The 15,528-nt window shown below is 37.2% G+C and overlaps 1 protein-coding gene across 1 annotated transcript in view; it reads left to right on the top strand.

Moving 5' to 3' along the window:
• The window catches only part of MMP20 (matrix metallopeptidase 20), a 47,631-nt gene extending 34,212 nt beyond the window's left edge, over positions 1-13,419 (top strand). Inside the window, exons 9-10 of the mRNA XM_008522756.2 lie at positions 10,113-10,216; positions 11,259-13,419. Coding sequence (XP_008520978.1) covers positions 10,113-10,216; positions 11,259-11,359 — 205 coding nt within the window. The 3' untranslated portion in view covers positions 11,360-13,419. The remainder of the gene's footprint in view (positions 1-10,112; positions 10,217-11,258) is intronic.
• The last annotated feature ends 2,109 nt before the right edge of the window (positions 13,420-15,528 follow it).

The following is a 15,528-nucleotide window of genomic DNA, read 5'->3' as shown; positions in this document are numbered from 1 at the left end:
TCCTCCACTGAGGACTGAGGGTTGCTTGGGGCCAGGTTGGTTTAGGCTCTAAGAGTGAGAACACACATGTCAGCGTGGTAGTAACTTAGAAGGGAGCTACCCACAGACAACCACAAAGTAAAACCTAAAAGGGGGTTCTACCATGCTGATGCCGTTACATGCTATGTCACGGGTTGACGTGCTGGTTAAACTTTGCCAAGTAGGGCTACTTCTCCACACATCCATTTGCTTTTATTCCTTCTTTCCTCTTTCTAGCAGGCTCCAATGATCCAGCCAGTTTTTCTTTCTTTACATTACTTCCACCACCTATAGCTAATTTCTCCCTTTAGATGTTAGCCCTTACCTACCAATAGAGCAGAGGCTACACCAAGAAGTTTCTGGGGAGTACCATCAACTCCATCATTCTTTGAGATGGTCAGTGTTTTCTGAACTTTATGTAAAGTGTATTGCAAATCTGTAGGTTCCATTCCTAAGTCACTCTTTCTATACAGATAGACTGGAGGCATAAGTGATGCTAAGTAGGACACAATCTTCTGCATTCTTTCCTTCCTGGATGCCTCAGGAATACTGGAAATGGATTTATTTATTTAAAAATCTGATACTTAGTCACCACAGAAAAATAAATAAAAAGTAATAAAAATAAGAAAGATGAGTAGAGTTAAATATCTTGCTTTTTAATCTTACATTTTAAAAAATGCATTACCAAATCAGCACATTTAACCTACATATATTGGGCATGATAATGTATCAGGCTCTGTACTAGGACCTTGACCCTCAAAAGAAGAAAGGCATAGAGTTTGCTGTTTAAGGGTGTGGGCAGGAGTAAGAGAGTGCTAATCTCAACTCTCACAGCAACCACCTGGCAACCTGGATCACCTTTCTGTTTTAGTTTCATCTTGTTCCAAATGGGGACAGAAATAGCATCTACTTCACGGAGTTGTGGGAATGAATGAGAAAAATGTGAAATGCATGTTGTATAACAAGTACCCAATTCATGTTGGGTGCTATTAATGCCCTCAATAAGTCGTACAGTTGAGAGAACATATATAGATAAATAATTACGAGCAATCCAAGCGCCACAAATCCCCTGACGGAAGACTGCACAGGGATCAGTGGGGCAAAACAAACAAAAAATAGTCAGCTCTAGCAAAGGTATCAGGAAAGAATTCTTAGAGGAAGCCATGAGTGAGCTTCATTTTGAGAGTTGTGTAGGAGTTTCCCAGGCAGGAGGCGGGAGGGGCGGGGGTGGCTTCCAGGCAGAGAGAGCAGATGAAGCAAAGGCACTGATGCATGAAATAGCCTGTGTACATGGGAAAAACCTCAAGCAGTTTGGTATGACTAAAACACAGGCTAAAATGAGCAATGTGACTCAAGGATAAGCAGGGTGTAGATCACGGAGGGCCTGTGCTTCTCTAGGGAAATCAGTATTTATTACACAGAAAAGAAGAATATCTTGAAGCATCTTCAATAAGGGAGTAAGCCAAAAGATTTGTGTTACAAAAATAGCACTCTGGCAGCACTGTGACTGGATTAGACAGACAGGACCAGACTGGCAGTCAGCTCAACCAGTTAGGCCAGAAGGGAGTGGGAAATGAATTCAAAATGCTCCAAGAAAAAACCATTTTTCAAACATGAAGGCAAAATAAAGACATTCCCAGATAAACAAAACCAAGAGCATTTGTTGCTAGTACATCTGCCTTATAAGAAATACTAAAGGAAGTTCTTCAGACTGAACACAAGTGAGCCCAGACAATAATTTTCATCCACATAAAAAAACAAAGAGCACTAGTATATGTAATTACATAGTTATAAGAAAAATAGTATAAATGTATATATCTTCTCCTTTTTTCTCTTAACTAATTGAAAAATTAACTGTATGTTGTGGCTGGCCTGGTGCTGTAGTAGTTAAGTTTGCACACTGCTTCAGCAGCCCAGGGTTCGCAGGTTTGGATCCTGGGGATAGACCTAGCACTACTCATCAAGCCATGCTGTGGCAGCATCCCATATAAAATAGAGGAAGATTGGCACAGATATTAGCTCAGGGCAATCTTCCTCACAAAAGAAAAAAAAATTAACTGTGTAAAACAATATATATATAATTGTATTTTGGGCCTATAATATATAGAAATATAATATATTTATCAATAACAGCACAAAGGAGGTTGATGAGAGAAAACAAACTTTAGATTCAAAGATACAAAAAGATTGAAAGTAAAAGGGTGGGAAAAAAATATATATGTAATGCAAACAGCAACCATAAGAAAGCTAACGTGGCTATACTAATATTAGGCAAAAGACTTTAAAATAAAAAATGTAACTAGAGATAGAGAGGGACATTTTATAGGGTCAATAAAAGGGTCAATCTACCAGGAAGATGTACAATTATAAACAAACATGAAGCTAACAACAGAGCCCCAAAATGCCTGAAGGAAAAACTGACAAAAATGAAGAGAGAAAACAACAATTAAATAATAATAGTTGGAGACTTCAATAATGGAAAGAACAACTATGCGACAAGATGAATAGGGAAAGAAGACTTGAACAGCACTATAAACTAACTAGACCTAACAGACATCTATAGACCACTTCACTCACAAAAACAGAGTACACATTCTTCTCAAGTGCGTGTGGAACATTCTTCAGGATAGATGATATGTTAGGCTACAACACAAGTCTCAATAAATTTAAAACAATTGAAATCATACAAAAGATCTCCTCTGATCACGAAGGAATAAAGCCAGAAATCAATACCAGAAGGAAAACTGGAAAATTTATAAATATGTGAAAATTAAATAATATACTCTTAAACAACCAATGGATCAAAGAGGAAATTACAAGGAAAATTAGAAAATACTTAGAGACGAATGAAAATGAAAATACAACATACCAGATCTTTTGGATGCAGTGAAGGCAGTGCTCGAAGGGAAATTTATAGCTATAAATGCCCATATGGAAAAAGAAGAAAAATCTAATACAAACATCAACTTATTATGTTATATATCTGAATATATATATATATATATATATATCTCGAATCAATAACCTAACCTTCCACCTTAAGACACTGGGGAAAAAAAAGAGCAAATTAAACCAAAGGCAAGCAGAAAGATGGAAATAATAAAGATTACAGTGGAAATAAATGAAGTAGATAGTATAGAAGCAATTTGAGAAAAATCAACAATACTAAATTTGGTTATTTGAAAAGATCAACAAAATTGACAAATTTCTCATTAGATTGACTTAGTAAAAAAGAGAAGACTCAAGTTACTAAAATCAGAAAGGAAAGAGAGAACATCATTATCAATCTTTCAGAAATAAAATAGATTATAAAGGAATACTATGAATAATTGTATGCCAATAAATTAGATAACTCAGGTGAAATGGACAAATTCCTAGAAAGATACAAGTTGATGAAAGTGAGTCAAAAAGAAATAGTCTGAATAGACCTATAACAAGTGAAGAGATTTAATTCATAATCAAAAAATTATCCACAAAGAAAATCCCAACCTTAGATGCTTCACTGGTGAATTCTACTAAAACATTTAAAGAAGAATTCATCCCAATTTTCCACAAATTCCTCCAAAAAATAGAAGAGGAGGGAACACTTCCCAAATAGTTGTATGAGGCCAGCATTGCTCTGATACCAAAACCTGACAAAGACATCACAAGAAAATAAAGCATCAAACCAATATCTGTTGTGAATATGGATGCAAAAATCCTCCAAAAAATACTAGCAAACCAATTCAGCACCATATAACAAGAATTACACAGCATCACCAAGTGGGATTTTTCCCAGGAATGCAAGTCTGGTTTAACATCTGAAAATCAATTAATGTAATACATCATATCAAGAGAATAAAGAACAAAAACCATATGCTCATCTCAATAGATGCAGAAAAAGCCTGTGACAAAATCCAACACTATTGCATGATAAAAATACTCAACAAAGTAGGGATGGAAGGAAACTTTCTCAACCTGATAAAAGGCATCTATGAAAACCCGCACATATCAGCTTGTAAGACTGGATGCTTTCCCCCTAAAATCAGGAATAAAACAAAAACTTCCATTCTTGACACTTTTATTCACCCTGTACTGGAAGTTCTAGCTAGGGCAATTAAGCAAGAATGAATGGAGTAAAAATCATCCAGATTGGAAAGAAAGTAAAAATATCTTTATTTGCAAGGCACATCATCTTTTACATAGAAAAACCTATGAAGTCCTTTAAAGAAACTGTAAGAACTAATAAATGAATTTAGCAAGTTTGCAGAGTATAAGTTCAATATGCAAAAGTCAATTGTATTTCTATACACTTCAATGAACAATCTGAAAATGAAATTAAGAAAACAATTCCACTTACAATATCATCAAAAAATATTTAGAAAGAAATTTAACAAAAGAAGAGGAAAACTTACAACCTGAAAACTATAAAACATCACTGAAAGAAATTAAACAAGATCTAAACAGAAAGATATGTCATGTTCATGGTTTGGAAGCCTTAATATTTTTAAGATGGCAGTACTCCCCAAATTGATCTACAGATTCAACACAATCCCTCTCAAAATACCACTGGCTTCTTTGTAGAAATTGTCAAGCTGACCTTTAAACTCTTAAAAATATGGAAACTCGTAGGTCCTAGAATAGCCAAAATATCTTGAAAAAGATTAACCAACTTGGAGGACTTAGACTTCTTGATTTCAAAACTTACTACAAGGGCTGGCCCCATAGCATAGTGGTTAAGTTCCATGTGCTCCACTTCGCTGGCCTGGGTTCATGGGTTCAGATCCCAGGTGTGGACCTACACCACTTGTCAGCCATGCTGTGGTGGCAACCCACATATAAAAATACAGGAAAATTGGCATAGGTGTTAGCTCAGGGCTAATCTTCCTCAGCAATAAATAAATAAATAAAACACTATAAAGCAACAATAGTCAAGACAATATGACACTACCATGAGGACAGAGATATAGATCAATGGAATAAAATTGACAGTCCAGAAATAAACCCATATATCTATGGTCTGTTGATTTTTGACAAGGATACTAAGGCCATTCAATGGGGAAAGAATAAAATTAACAATTAAAGGATTAAATAGGAGTTCCATTTTGTACATGTGGAGTTTGACGTGCTGGTGGGACCCAAGAATGGGAATGTCCAGAAAAGAGTTGGATATACAGGTCTTAAACTCAGAGAACTCAGCCTAGAGAGATAAATTTAGATTTTATCATATAATCAGGTGGTAATTGAGGCCATTGATATTTTTCCACTTTGTTACAAATTCCTTGTTCCAGAGTCTTCTCACAATTATTTTCCTCATGGGCTCCCAGTTCCTGATTCTTATCTGGGATAGTACGCCACATCTTCTCATTCTTCTCACTTCTCTTCAATCCTGACCACTCTCACCTCTGCCCTTTTCTAGTGTAGATCACAAAAACCCCTTCCTCCATGAAAGCCATGTGATGCCTGGCTAGAAGTGGATTATCAGCTTCAAAGGGGGTTCCAGATATCCATTTCCCTAGAAAGGCCTCATTGAAGAAACTTCCTGAAAACTTATATCTTAGGTATCTTACGAATAAATTCCCCTTTTTGCCATCCTTTTTCACATTCTGTTTAAGCCTCTTTTAGCAGACTCAGCTCCCCGTTCAGTACTTCAAAGGAGGCAGAATGGAATCATTTGTGCCGTTGACATATGATGGAAATCATCACAATCAAAACACCAGAAATCCCTAACAAATCTAAGTTCTGAGTGTAAAATTAAACAAAATGCAGGCACTTTACCAAAATAGTCCCCAAGACCTTAGATTACAAAGGTGAAGAGTAAGATAATATATCTGCAAAAGCACGTCAGATATCTATAGCACTGTGACACCACTAGTAAAGGTTAACTGTCAGCCATGATTTACTTAATATCTATACCCGTTAATCAACAATAAACTATGAAACAAATGCCCATAAAGAAAACAAACAAAATTACAAGCCAATCACTTTTAGTTGGTATTTATGTTTCACAAATAAGACCTCTGTGATGAGAAAATGTATGCAATGATTTTAACAGGTACTAGTATATAGTTTATTCACAGTAAAAATTTCTCTCTTTCCTTAATATTCAAATTTAGCTAAAATTTATTAATGGTTTACTATGTGTTAGGAATCATGCCGAGTACTTTTCTCATATTCTCTCATTTTCCCGTCTGCCTTCTCAACAATCTTGAGAAGTAGGTATTGCTATCTCCATTTCACAGTTAAACATGTCAAATCGCAGAGATTAAGTGATTAGGTCAAGGTCACACAGCTAAAAAATGATCCATCTGAGGGTGTATTTCATGTCCTCTGACTCCAAATCCAGAAGTTCTTCCCATCCACCACATATAATCGTTCTTCATTCTCTTCACCATTTACATATTTATTTACTATCAATTAAAATACCCATCCCCATGATTCTCATCTTGTCATATCATTTCCTTTTCTTTTACCCTTGGTAAAATCCTCAACATACCGGTAGACCTTCTTAATGTTAATCGTTTCTGTGATTTGGTTCTCTGGTCCACCTCTTTTTAATCTCCAACATTCTCTAGCCCCCCGTCTCCACCTCTTCTTAAGCTTGCCTATTACTGCAGAATGTTATCCTGAAATGTGTGTAAAGATTAGGTAAAAATTAAACTCCTTGATGTCTTGGGATCTCAGATCAAATCACAAAGTTCACTCAATCTCGTACGAGCCAGTCAGAGTAAATGCTTCTTGGAGCCAAAATAAACTACAAAGTCTTATGGATTGGGCTTGCCTGGGTGCCTACATGTGCCAGGCAGCAGTGTGTGTGTCTGTAAATTGTCTCTCATCCTCTTGACCACTGTTTTCCAGATAAGGAAACCAGGGCTCAGAGCTCAGAGCACTTTCCCCTGATCACAGAGCCAGCAGATAACAGTGAAAATTCAAGCTCAGAGCCATGTGACTGTTCATGTTATTCTCTTTGCTCAATAACAGAAATCCTCAAATATCTGTCCACAATCCAAGGGCTAGATCATCACAAAGTTTTTCACTAGTCCACACTAGTCCACAGCAAAATGAGAACAACAGCACAATATTATAAATGTAGGAGGTGTGGTCTGTGTCAGTATAAAGACGTTATTGGCAAGAACTATTTTTTATTCTGAGATTATGTTCTTTCTGTGTTTTTGGTGTAAAAGTTTCTTTTCTTTGTGAAATGACGATGAAAATAGGTGGTAATTTTTTGAGGGTTTGATGGTAACGTTCTTACTTGGTAAAATGAGAAGTAGGTAACCCTATATTAGTTTTTTAGGTCCTGTCTGCATCATGCCTACATAAAAGATCCAAATGAAATATTAACATGCTATCCGCTACTCCAAAATGTTGATTTGTGTGTCAGACTGATATTTTGAAATATTTTGAAGTAGAGTTTGTTAAGAGTAATGTTCTTTGGAAAACAGTCGTAGGATAAAGGTTGGGAGGGCAGAGAGGGAGAGGCACTATTAAATACAGTCCTACGATGCTAAACGATGGGGGTACATTCTGAGAAATGCATCGTTTGGTGATTTCATCATTGTGCGAACATCATAGAGTGTATTTACAGAAACCTACATGGTATAGCCTACTACCCACCTAGGCTATATGGTGCTAATCTTATGGGACCAGCGTTGTATATGCGGTCCATTGTTGACGTCGTTCTATGGTGCACGTATATAAGTGCACTGTATACAAGTGGTGGAAGGGGTGGAGGAAAGAAACAGTGTTTTTACAGTTCTGCCAAGGATTTTGCCTAGGTTTTTATAAATATGACTGAGAATTAAAATTCTGAGCTGGATACTGCTTCTCTAAAATTTCTTCTAAAATTTTATTTACATATAGTATTATCACCTCTGTTATCTTCTGAATAGGTATATATAAGATTTTAGATGTCACCACCACCCACCTTAGTGAACTAAGTGGACAGATAAAAAGAGAAAAATTTCTTTTTCACATCTTTCTGTTGAATTAATATTTTCTCTTTAAAAGTTATTACTGTATTACTTAAACTGTCTCTATTCTCAAGAAAGAAGATCTTTGCTCTGTCTTTTCATACTTTCCAGACTTCCCCATCCAATTTATATATAATAGAAGCAGATCCCAACTTGTAATAGGTTTACCTATGAAGATTCTTCAGTCAAGCCATTTGTTTGAAACTGAAAACACATTTTGCCCTAAAACAGTATGAATGATGATTAAGTTTTCACACTCATTCGTAAATGTGTGTTTAACATACACAAAGGTAAGGCATAGCTCTAATTTTAATAGCTCAGCTTCCTATCTTCTATTCAGAGCAGACAAAAGAGGATAAAGACATGAAAGGCATTCCACCATTTTCCCTAAGCATAGGGTCAACATTAGGCAAAGAATTCAAAAGAGGTCAGATTCTCTGCTGTCCTCCCCCTGCATCTCCCTCTATATCTACACTCACCAAAGGCCTCTTAGTCACTTTGTCTTTTCTTTGGCATCCTGCTCCCCAAATGTTTTAAGCTTTAGAATTATCTTCCTCACTCCCTGCAATCAAGGCTTTCATTTTCTTAATACAACTGTCTCAGGGAAGTAAGAGAAGAAAAACAGCTTAATGAACAAAGATTAACATGTAAGCAAGCTTCACTTCCATTTTTAATAAAGGACTCCAGATTTCAGCCTCTGCAACAAAGTGAATAAAAGAATCTAGGCCATGGTGGAGTCAATGTGCCTGGACTGTTTCTCTTTTTCTCCAGTTTTTCCTAACTCCACTCTTGACACCTTCCAATCACCCCTGCTAATACTGTACGGGTGCCCTGTCCCCACACTCTGTATTGGCACTTCTGATGAAGATGAAACACAATAAGTGATTTCCATTTTCATCTGTGCTCCAGTAACTCATCTAGTTCAGTTTTCCCCTTGGCTTACTGGAAGGTTCTAATGGTTCTCCTGGAAAGGGAGTTTGGGGGAGTTAGCTTCCCTTCTATCCTCAACACTCCATAAAGCAGCTCACCCTCTAGTCAGTTTCAGCCTAACTTCTTTCCCAGTGTTTGACTCCTGCTCAATATCGTGAGAGATCTGCCCCCTGACCTGTGTAGTCATAGCCACATGAGAGGCAGGAGAGGGTCCGTGTGATCTGTCGCCATAGGAAACTGCCCAGTGGCCGAGGCACCAGCAGACATTGTCTGACCTTTTGGTGGGAAAGGATCGGGTGTCCACCTTGGGAATGTACCCACTGGGAGCTCTGCTGATAAAGAAGGGACTTTCTCACACTTCAAATGAATTTTTCTTGAAGAGGGGAGAGTCTGCTTTGCCTACTTGCTGAACTCATACAAGTCATGCTGATTCATATAAGTCACAGGCTTTTTTACAAGGGGTAATTTAGATGACAAAGAGATGCATTAATCAATCTTCAGAATTATCATTGCATGGTGGTTGCTGATCCAGAAAAAAATACCTAAACTACTATTCAGTCAGTTGTATAATCTTTCCAGGAAACAAAAGCGATTTAATTTACTTTAACTGATTTAAAAGGCAGAGGCTCATATTCCACATTTTCTCACTTCTTAAATCTATCTATTGACCATTCACATATTTGTTTATTCATCTGTTGTGCATTATTTGTTCAATCCGTCCTCCATGGGTACGTGGCAAGAAACCCATGAATAAAAGCCCCAGTGAAGGGCTTGCAACTGGTGAGCCGAGAAATTTACACATGGAAAGAGAGAGAGAATAATTACAACAGTAAATACAGCACAAAAAAATATATGTAGAGTTCCTTTTGAAAGATAATACATATTTTTTTAATTATAGGAACATGTTGCTATAATATAGAGAATAGCTAATTCTAAGCAATATATCTAGCAGTTTTTTAAAGAGATTGTTTAGAGCAAATGACTTCCAAACTAGTAGTCCCAGAACCTCAGGACCCTGGGACAGCAGTGATAGAATGTGTGTGTGTGTGTGTGTGTGTGTGTGTGTGACAGAAAGAGAGAGGGACAGAGACAGAGAGAGAAATTTAAAATAGGTCATAAGTCAGCCCTAGCTAAATATGATTGAGCAGCACAGCGCCATCTACAATCAATAAAAACCTCTTATTAATATTGTTTATGAAATGATACTTCCAGCTATGATGAACGAAAAAGGAAAATGGAAAAAGACTATCCAAAGAGTACTGAAGAGGAATTTTCAGGAGTTAATGGCCAAATAGATGCTGCTGTGGAATTGAACGGTGAGTGTTTCCACCAAAAACTTTCTTCGCGGCAATTATAACAAGAAATCTGGACTGTGCTTTAACATAACAGAAAATGGTTTTCCACATGGGAGTCCTTGATTCTTATTTTGGGTCCTGAGTCCCTTATAAATTTAGCGAACCAGATTAACCACTAGAAAGAATAAGTATAAAAAGTCTGCCATGGTTGTTCTCTCTTTGCAAATGAAAAGGTTTAAAAATGTAGCGTCAGTTCATTAGTCAATCACATCATAAAGTCCACCCAGGGCAAAATTACCCGTGTCATCTTTAAAATGCACATACTCTCAATCTTCTCAGTGCCTTTCCCCACTCCATCACCCAACACCTGAAAATTAACACATAGCTGGGAAAGTCGAATGGAAATGAACTGGGTTGAATAAATTTAATTGAATCTTTTGAATCAGTCAACACAGTTTTCCTGAATATATCGTATAGAGCTGGACACTGTTCAGAAATGCAAAGATAGTTCCAGATGTGGTCTCTGCTCTTGGAATGGTTAATATCTTTGGGAAATACCCCTCCATGTAACACAGATGAAATTAGTAACAAGCAAGACAATCTGTAATTTATATTGAATTCTGTGTTAGTCTTCATAATAATTGCAAGAAGTGATCTGAGAAAAAAAAAGATCAGAACTAGAATCAGTAGTTGGAAATTTCATGGTTTTGAAGAATGGCTAGAGGTTTGACTAGGGAAAGAAATGGGAAGGTGATTTCCAGGAGGGGACAGCCTGGGCAGAAGCATGAAACATAATTGAGCGTGAGCTGTTGGATGACCCCAAGGAGGATGCCGTACCCTGGTTAGGACAGAAAAATGAGAGATGATTGAGAAGTCAGAGATATCAGATTCGAGGGCTTGGTGAGAGCTGTCACCAGAGGTAATAGAGGACTAGCTAACTGCCACCTGACAAATTCCAAATTCCCCTTTGACACCAGCTCAAGAAAGTTAAAATCACAATCCTCCCATTTAGGTACTTGCAAGTCATTTTCAGTAACCACAGTTTCAACTTTGTCTCTTTTAGGCTACATTTACTTCTTTTCAGGACCAAAAGCATACAAGTATGATACAGAGAAGGAAGATGTGGTTAGCGTGCTGAAATCTAGTTCCTGGATTGGTTGCTAAACAGAGAAGTCTAGTCTTTCCTAAGGAATGAAGATGTCTGCAAGCAGCTGGTAATTGGATCTTAAGGACTCAGGCAGAATGCAGGATAGGGATTCTTCCCATGGCCTTCAAGTTTAAGGACAATTTAGAGTTCACTGAAAATAATTATGCTTCTAAATTTTTTCACAGTTGTGGATTCAGAATTTTAATCCAAACGGGAAATTCCTATATGATCAACTTTACACAAAATCAGAATCGACACAATGCATTCTTCTGTTAGACACTCATTGTTTTTTTCTTACCTAATATATTGAAGTAAATTGATAAGTTAGGTTTTTATTTCTAGGAAGAAGCCTACTTGTGGATTCCCTGACATATATTATAATTCTTTTAATAGGAAATGTCGTTACTTTACAAACTATAATTATTCTTTACAAGTGCTGGCTTTTGTGGCCTTAACATTTGTTATGATGAATATAAATTTATCCATCTTTACTTTAAACATATCACAAACAAAATACTGTGTAAGTTTTGTTTCTCACTGTTTGTTTGTTTGTTTGTTTAACTCTATGTGTACCCACTGGTCTTTGAAGCAGGTTATGGTGGGCAAACTTTTTCAAATCAATTTTCGTACTAGGCAAGAGCTGGGCACTTCGCAACAGGAAAACTTTCAACAAAGTCGACAAAAAGGTTGTATAAGAACGGTTCCTCATTTCTCTTTTCAGTTAATACTTACTAGCTTCTATCACACTTTATCTGGCAACAAATTCTATGTGCCAGTAGAAAACTCAGAGCTTGAGATGGTATCATGAGTATGCAGACCCAGAAGAAATAACAGTAAGTCACTCTATTTCCTGCTTCCTGGCATTGAAATGCCTCAATGAAACTGTCTTTAATCCATTGAAGTGAGTCTCTTCTGGATAGCTTTCCACTTACGGGAGTTTGTCTTTTGTTTTAGTTTTTCCTACTTCAAGCTAAACTTTTTTTTCCTACCTAGTCATCAGTATAGGTAAAATACAGCTGTCTATGATTCTTACGTTTTTTTAATCTTACCCTCTAGAATGTAAGGATTCTAAACCATTTTAGTGGATCTAAAAGTAGATGACATTTAACACATTAAACTAAATACATTTAACGTGCTACACAGACTGCCTGGAACATCTACAGTGTTTAACACGTTAGCTATTACTGTTACTACCATTTATTAAATTTGTTTCATACACTCACTAAAAAGACTTAGTATTAAGAAGGGATAGGGCAGTTACTCAAAGTTACTCTAAGCTTTCCATTTGGATTCAGTTACGGAAAGTGGTTATTTATAGCCACTCAGATGTTGAATCTTTACTGTTGAAGACAAAGTCTAGTATGCTTGCTTTCCAATGTCAACTGCCTCTATAGAATAAGAAAAGTCAGTTTTGCAAAAATAGTCAGCTGAGAAGAACTTCTTAACATCAATAAGCAACGAGGGAAAATAGTCCGGCAGCTCCTCAAAAGGCTAAATGTGGGGTTACCATGTAACCCAGCAATTCCTGTTCTAGGTATATACCTGCAAGAAATAAAAACATACGTCCACACAAAAACGTGCACACATTTGTTCATAGCATTATTCATAATAGCTGAAAAGTGGAAGCATGTCCCTCAAATGATGAGTGGATTTTTTAAAGGTGGCAAATTCATACAATTAAGTATTATTTGGCAATTTTAAAAAAAAGAGGGACTAATACATGGCACAACATGGATGAACCTTGAAACATTACACTAAGTGAAAGAAGCCAGGCACAAAGGCCACATATTGTACGATTCTGTTTATACGAAATGTTCAGAATAAGAAAATCCAAAAACACAGTAAGCTGACTGGTGCTTCTCAGGAGCGGGGGGTAGGGGGAGTAGGAGGTGACTGCTAATGAATATGGGGTTTCTTTGTAGGGTGATGAAAATGTTCTGGAAGTGATGATGGTGATGCTCACACAACTCTGTGAATTTAATAAAAGCCATTAAATTGTACAATTTAAATGGATGAATTGTATGGTATGTGAATTATATCTCAATAAACCTGTTATATTAAAAAGCTAATAAGCAAGGAGATCAAGGAGATATGATGATCTGTGCATGTCATGCCATCTGGCCAGCTGCGACAGGAACCACATGGCGATGGAGAGTCAGCCTGAAGACATCTGGTGCTGAGCACAATCAGCCAGATGTCCTCCTGTGTCCAGCGCTAGCCCAGGGGCACGAGCATTATAGACACTTCACTGAACGAATGAATGTTCCTGGAAGCAAAAAGCATGTGCTCTGAGTTCTGACTGACTGGATTCAAACCCCAGATCTGCTACATTTAGCTCTGTGATGTTGCTTAAACTCCCTAATCTCTGTCTCAGTTTCCTCCTTTGTAAAATTAGAATAGGAAGAGTACTTACCTCCTAGGGATATTTAGAGGCTTAAATGTATGAGTCAAAATATGTAAAGCTCTCAGGTAACCCCTGGTACCCTCTAGGAGCTCTATAATTGTTTGTTTTTGAAGCAATTGGAATTAATTTTGTTTTGAGATATTTTGGAGAATCTGTGTATATCCCTTGAGATAGGTGTACACGTGATGAACTGTGGCACCACAAGGATTGATAACCAGTGACCTGAAATTTTTCCTTCCCAAATTGCAAATGAAGGCAATAAGCAAGTAATATACTGACTGTGGTTAACCCCCATTCCCTAAAAATAATTCTTATAAATCTTCACTCTTTTGTTGAGCAGGAGAGCTCCTGGCTCCCAGATATAGTTGTGTGTATTTTAGAAAGATACAGTCTCTCTAAAGTACGAGAAATAGTGATTGTGTTTATGTCAAAACTCAATCAGAACTTTTATATGCTCACTTGAAACCAGAATTTTGTGCAGAAATAATTTATAACATGTACTCCCCACTTGGCTTCAGAGTAACTAAGTACAAAAATGTTTTGTTAAATAACAATTTTGAACCAAGTATGGTTCAACTGCTGCTTTTAGGATCAAGAAGCAGCAGAACGAAGTTTGCTTTCTGATGACCTCTGTGTATTGTCCTATTAACCTCAGTGATAACTGTTGATGGGCAGTCCAGAAGCCCATGGAAAGCACCAGAAAGGCTACTAAGGGATGAATGGATTCACCCAGGGCGCATGGGGGTGGTGGGGGCGGTCAGGGGATGGGGGCGCGGGGTTGGGAGGAAGATTCCCTGATAGTTCCACATCAAGTTTTCTGTGGCTAGAACCAAGCTCGCTTCCGTTTAGCCTGGTGTGAAATGGCAGACCCAGCTTTGCTGAGCCCTCTGTTCCTTTTCCAATGTTATATGCAAACACCTTAAACTTGCATTTCACATAGGCGGTGACAAACAAACTACGTAGTTTTTTATTTAGAATTCTGTGTGCTATACTCAAAAATTATCACAGAGTCTTCGAGTGCTTTCATTTATATCTTACTCAGGTGTTTTCTCTTTATGCCTGTTTTTCGTGATTTCCTTCTACAGACAATGATATTGAAGGTTCTTTGTGAATATTCATAGCTAAAATTACCTGATGAAAAGGCATTTGAGAAGAAATGCCTAATGCTGGTCAACAGGTTGGAGTTTTAGGCTCCTATAACAGAGTATAGGAAAGTCTAGGCCAAAAGATTTTCTGCATTTGTTCCCTGGAGGCCTGAATAAAAGGAGGAAATAGTATCCTCTGATCATCTTCCCATTTCCATCCCCAAGTGGCTTGTCAACATGATCAAACTAAAGCACATCCTGTTACTCTCAAAATGCCGTAATCCCTGCCTTGCTCCCGCCACCTAGACTCTTGAACTGAAATAAGGGCAGAACTGGGAAGCCTGCTGGTAAATAAATTATGGTAGGAAATTAATGAATGACTTTGGGGTCCAAAAGAGGTTTCTTTTTTAAGGCACATATCCTCATTTTAATCTCTTCTCCATTAATCTGAGTCCAACATCCTTTCCTTTAATTCAATACATCATTTTAAATGGTTGGGGATGAAATTAAACATGTGTTGCACAATGCAGCACTTTGTTCTGACAAAAGTGGGAGGATAAATCAGGAGAGAAAAGGATGGGAGAGACACAATGAGAAAACAGTTGCAAAAGACCAATTGAGAAATATAACCTAAAAATGTAACATTTTAGATCATCTGCAGTGGAAAAAAAAGCATGTCTGTATATATAGTTAGCAA

This window comes from Equus przewalskii, chromosome 6 (assembly GCF_037783145.1).
Source record: "Equus przewalskii isolate Varuska chromosome 6, EquPr2, whole genome shotgun sequence".
NCBI lineage: Eukaryota > Metazoa > Chordata > Mammalia > Perissodactyla > Equidae > Equus > Equus przewalskii.
This window is presented reverse-complemented; position numbering and strand designations above follow the sequence as displayed.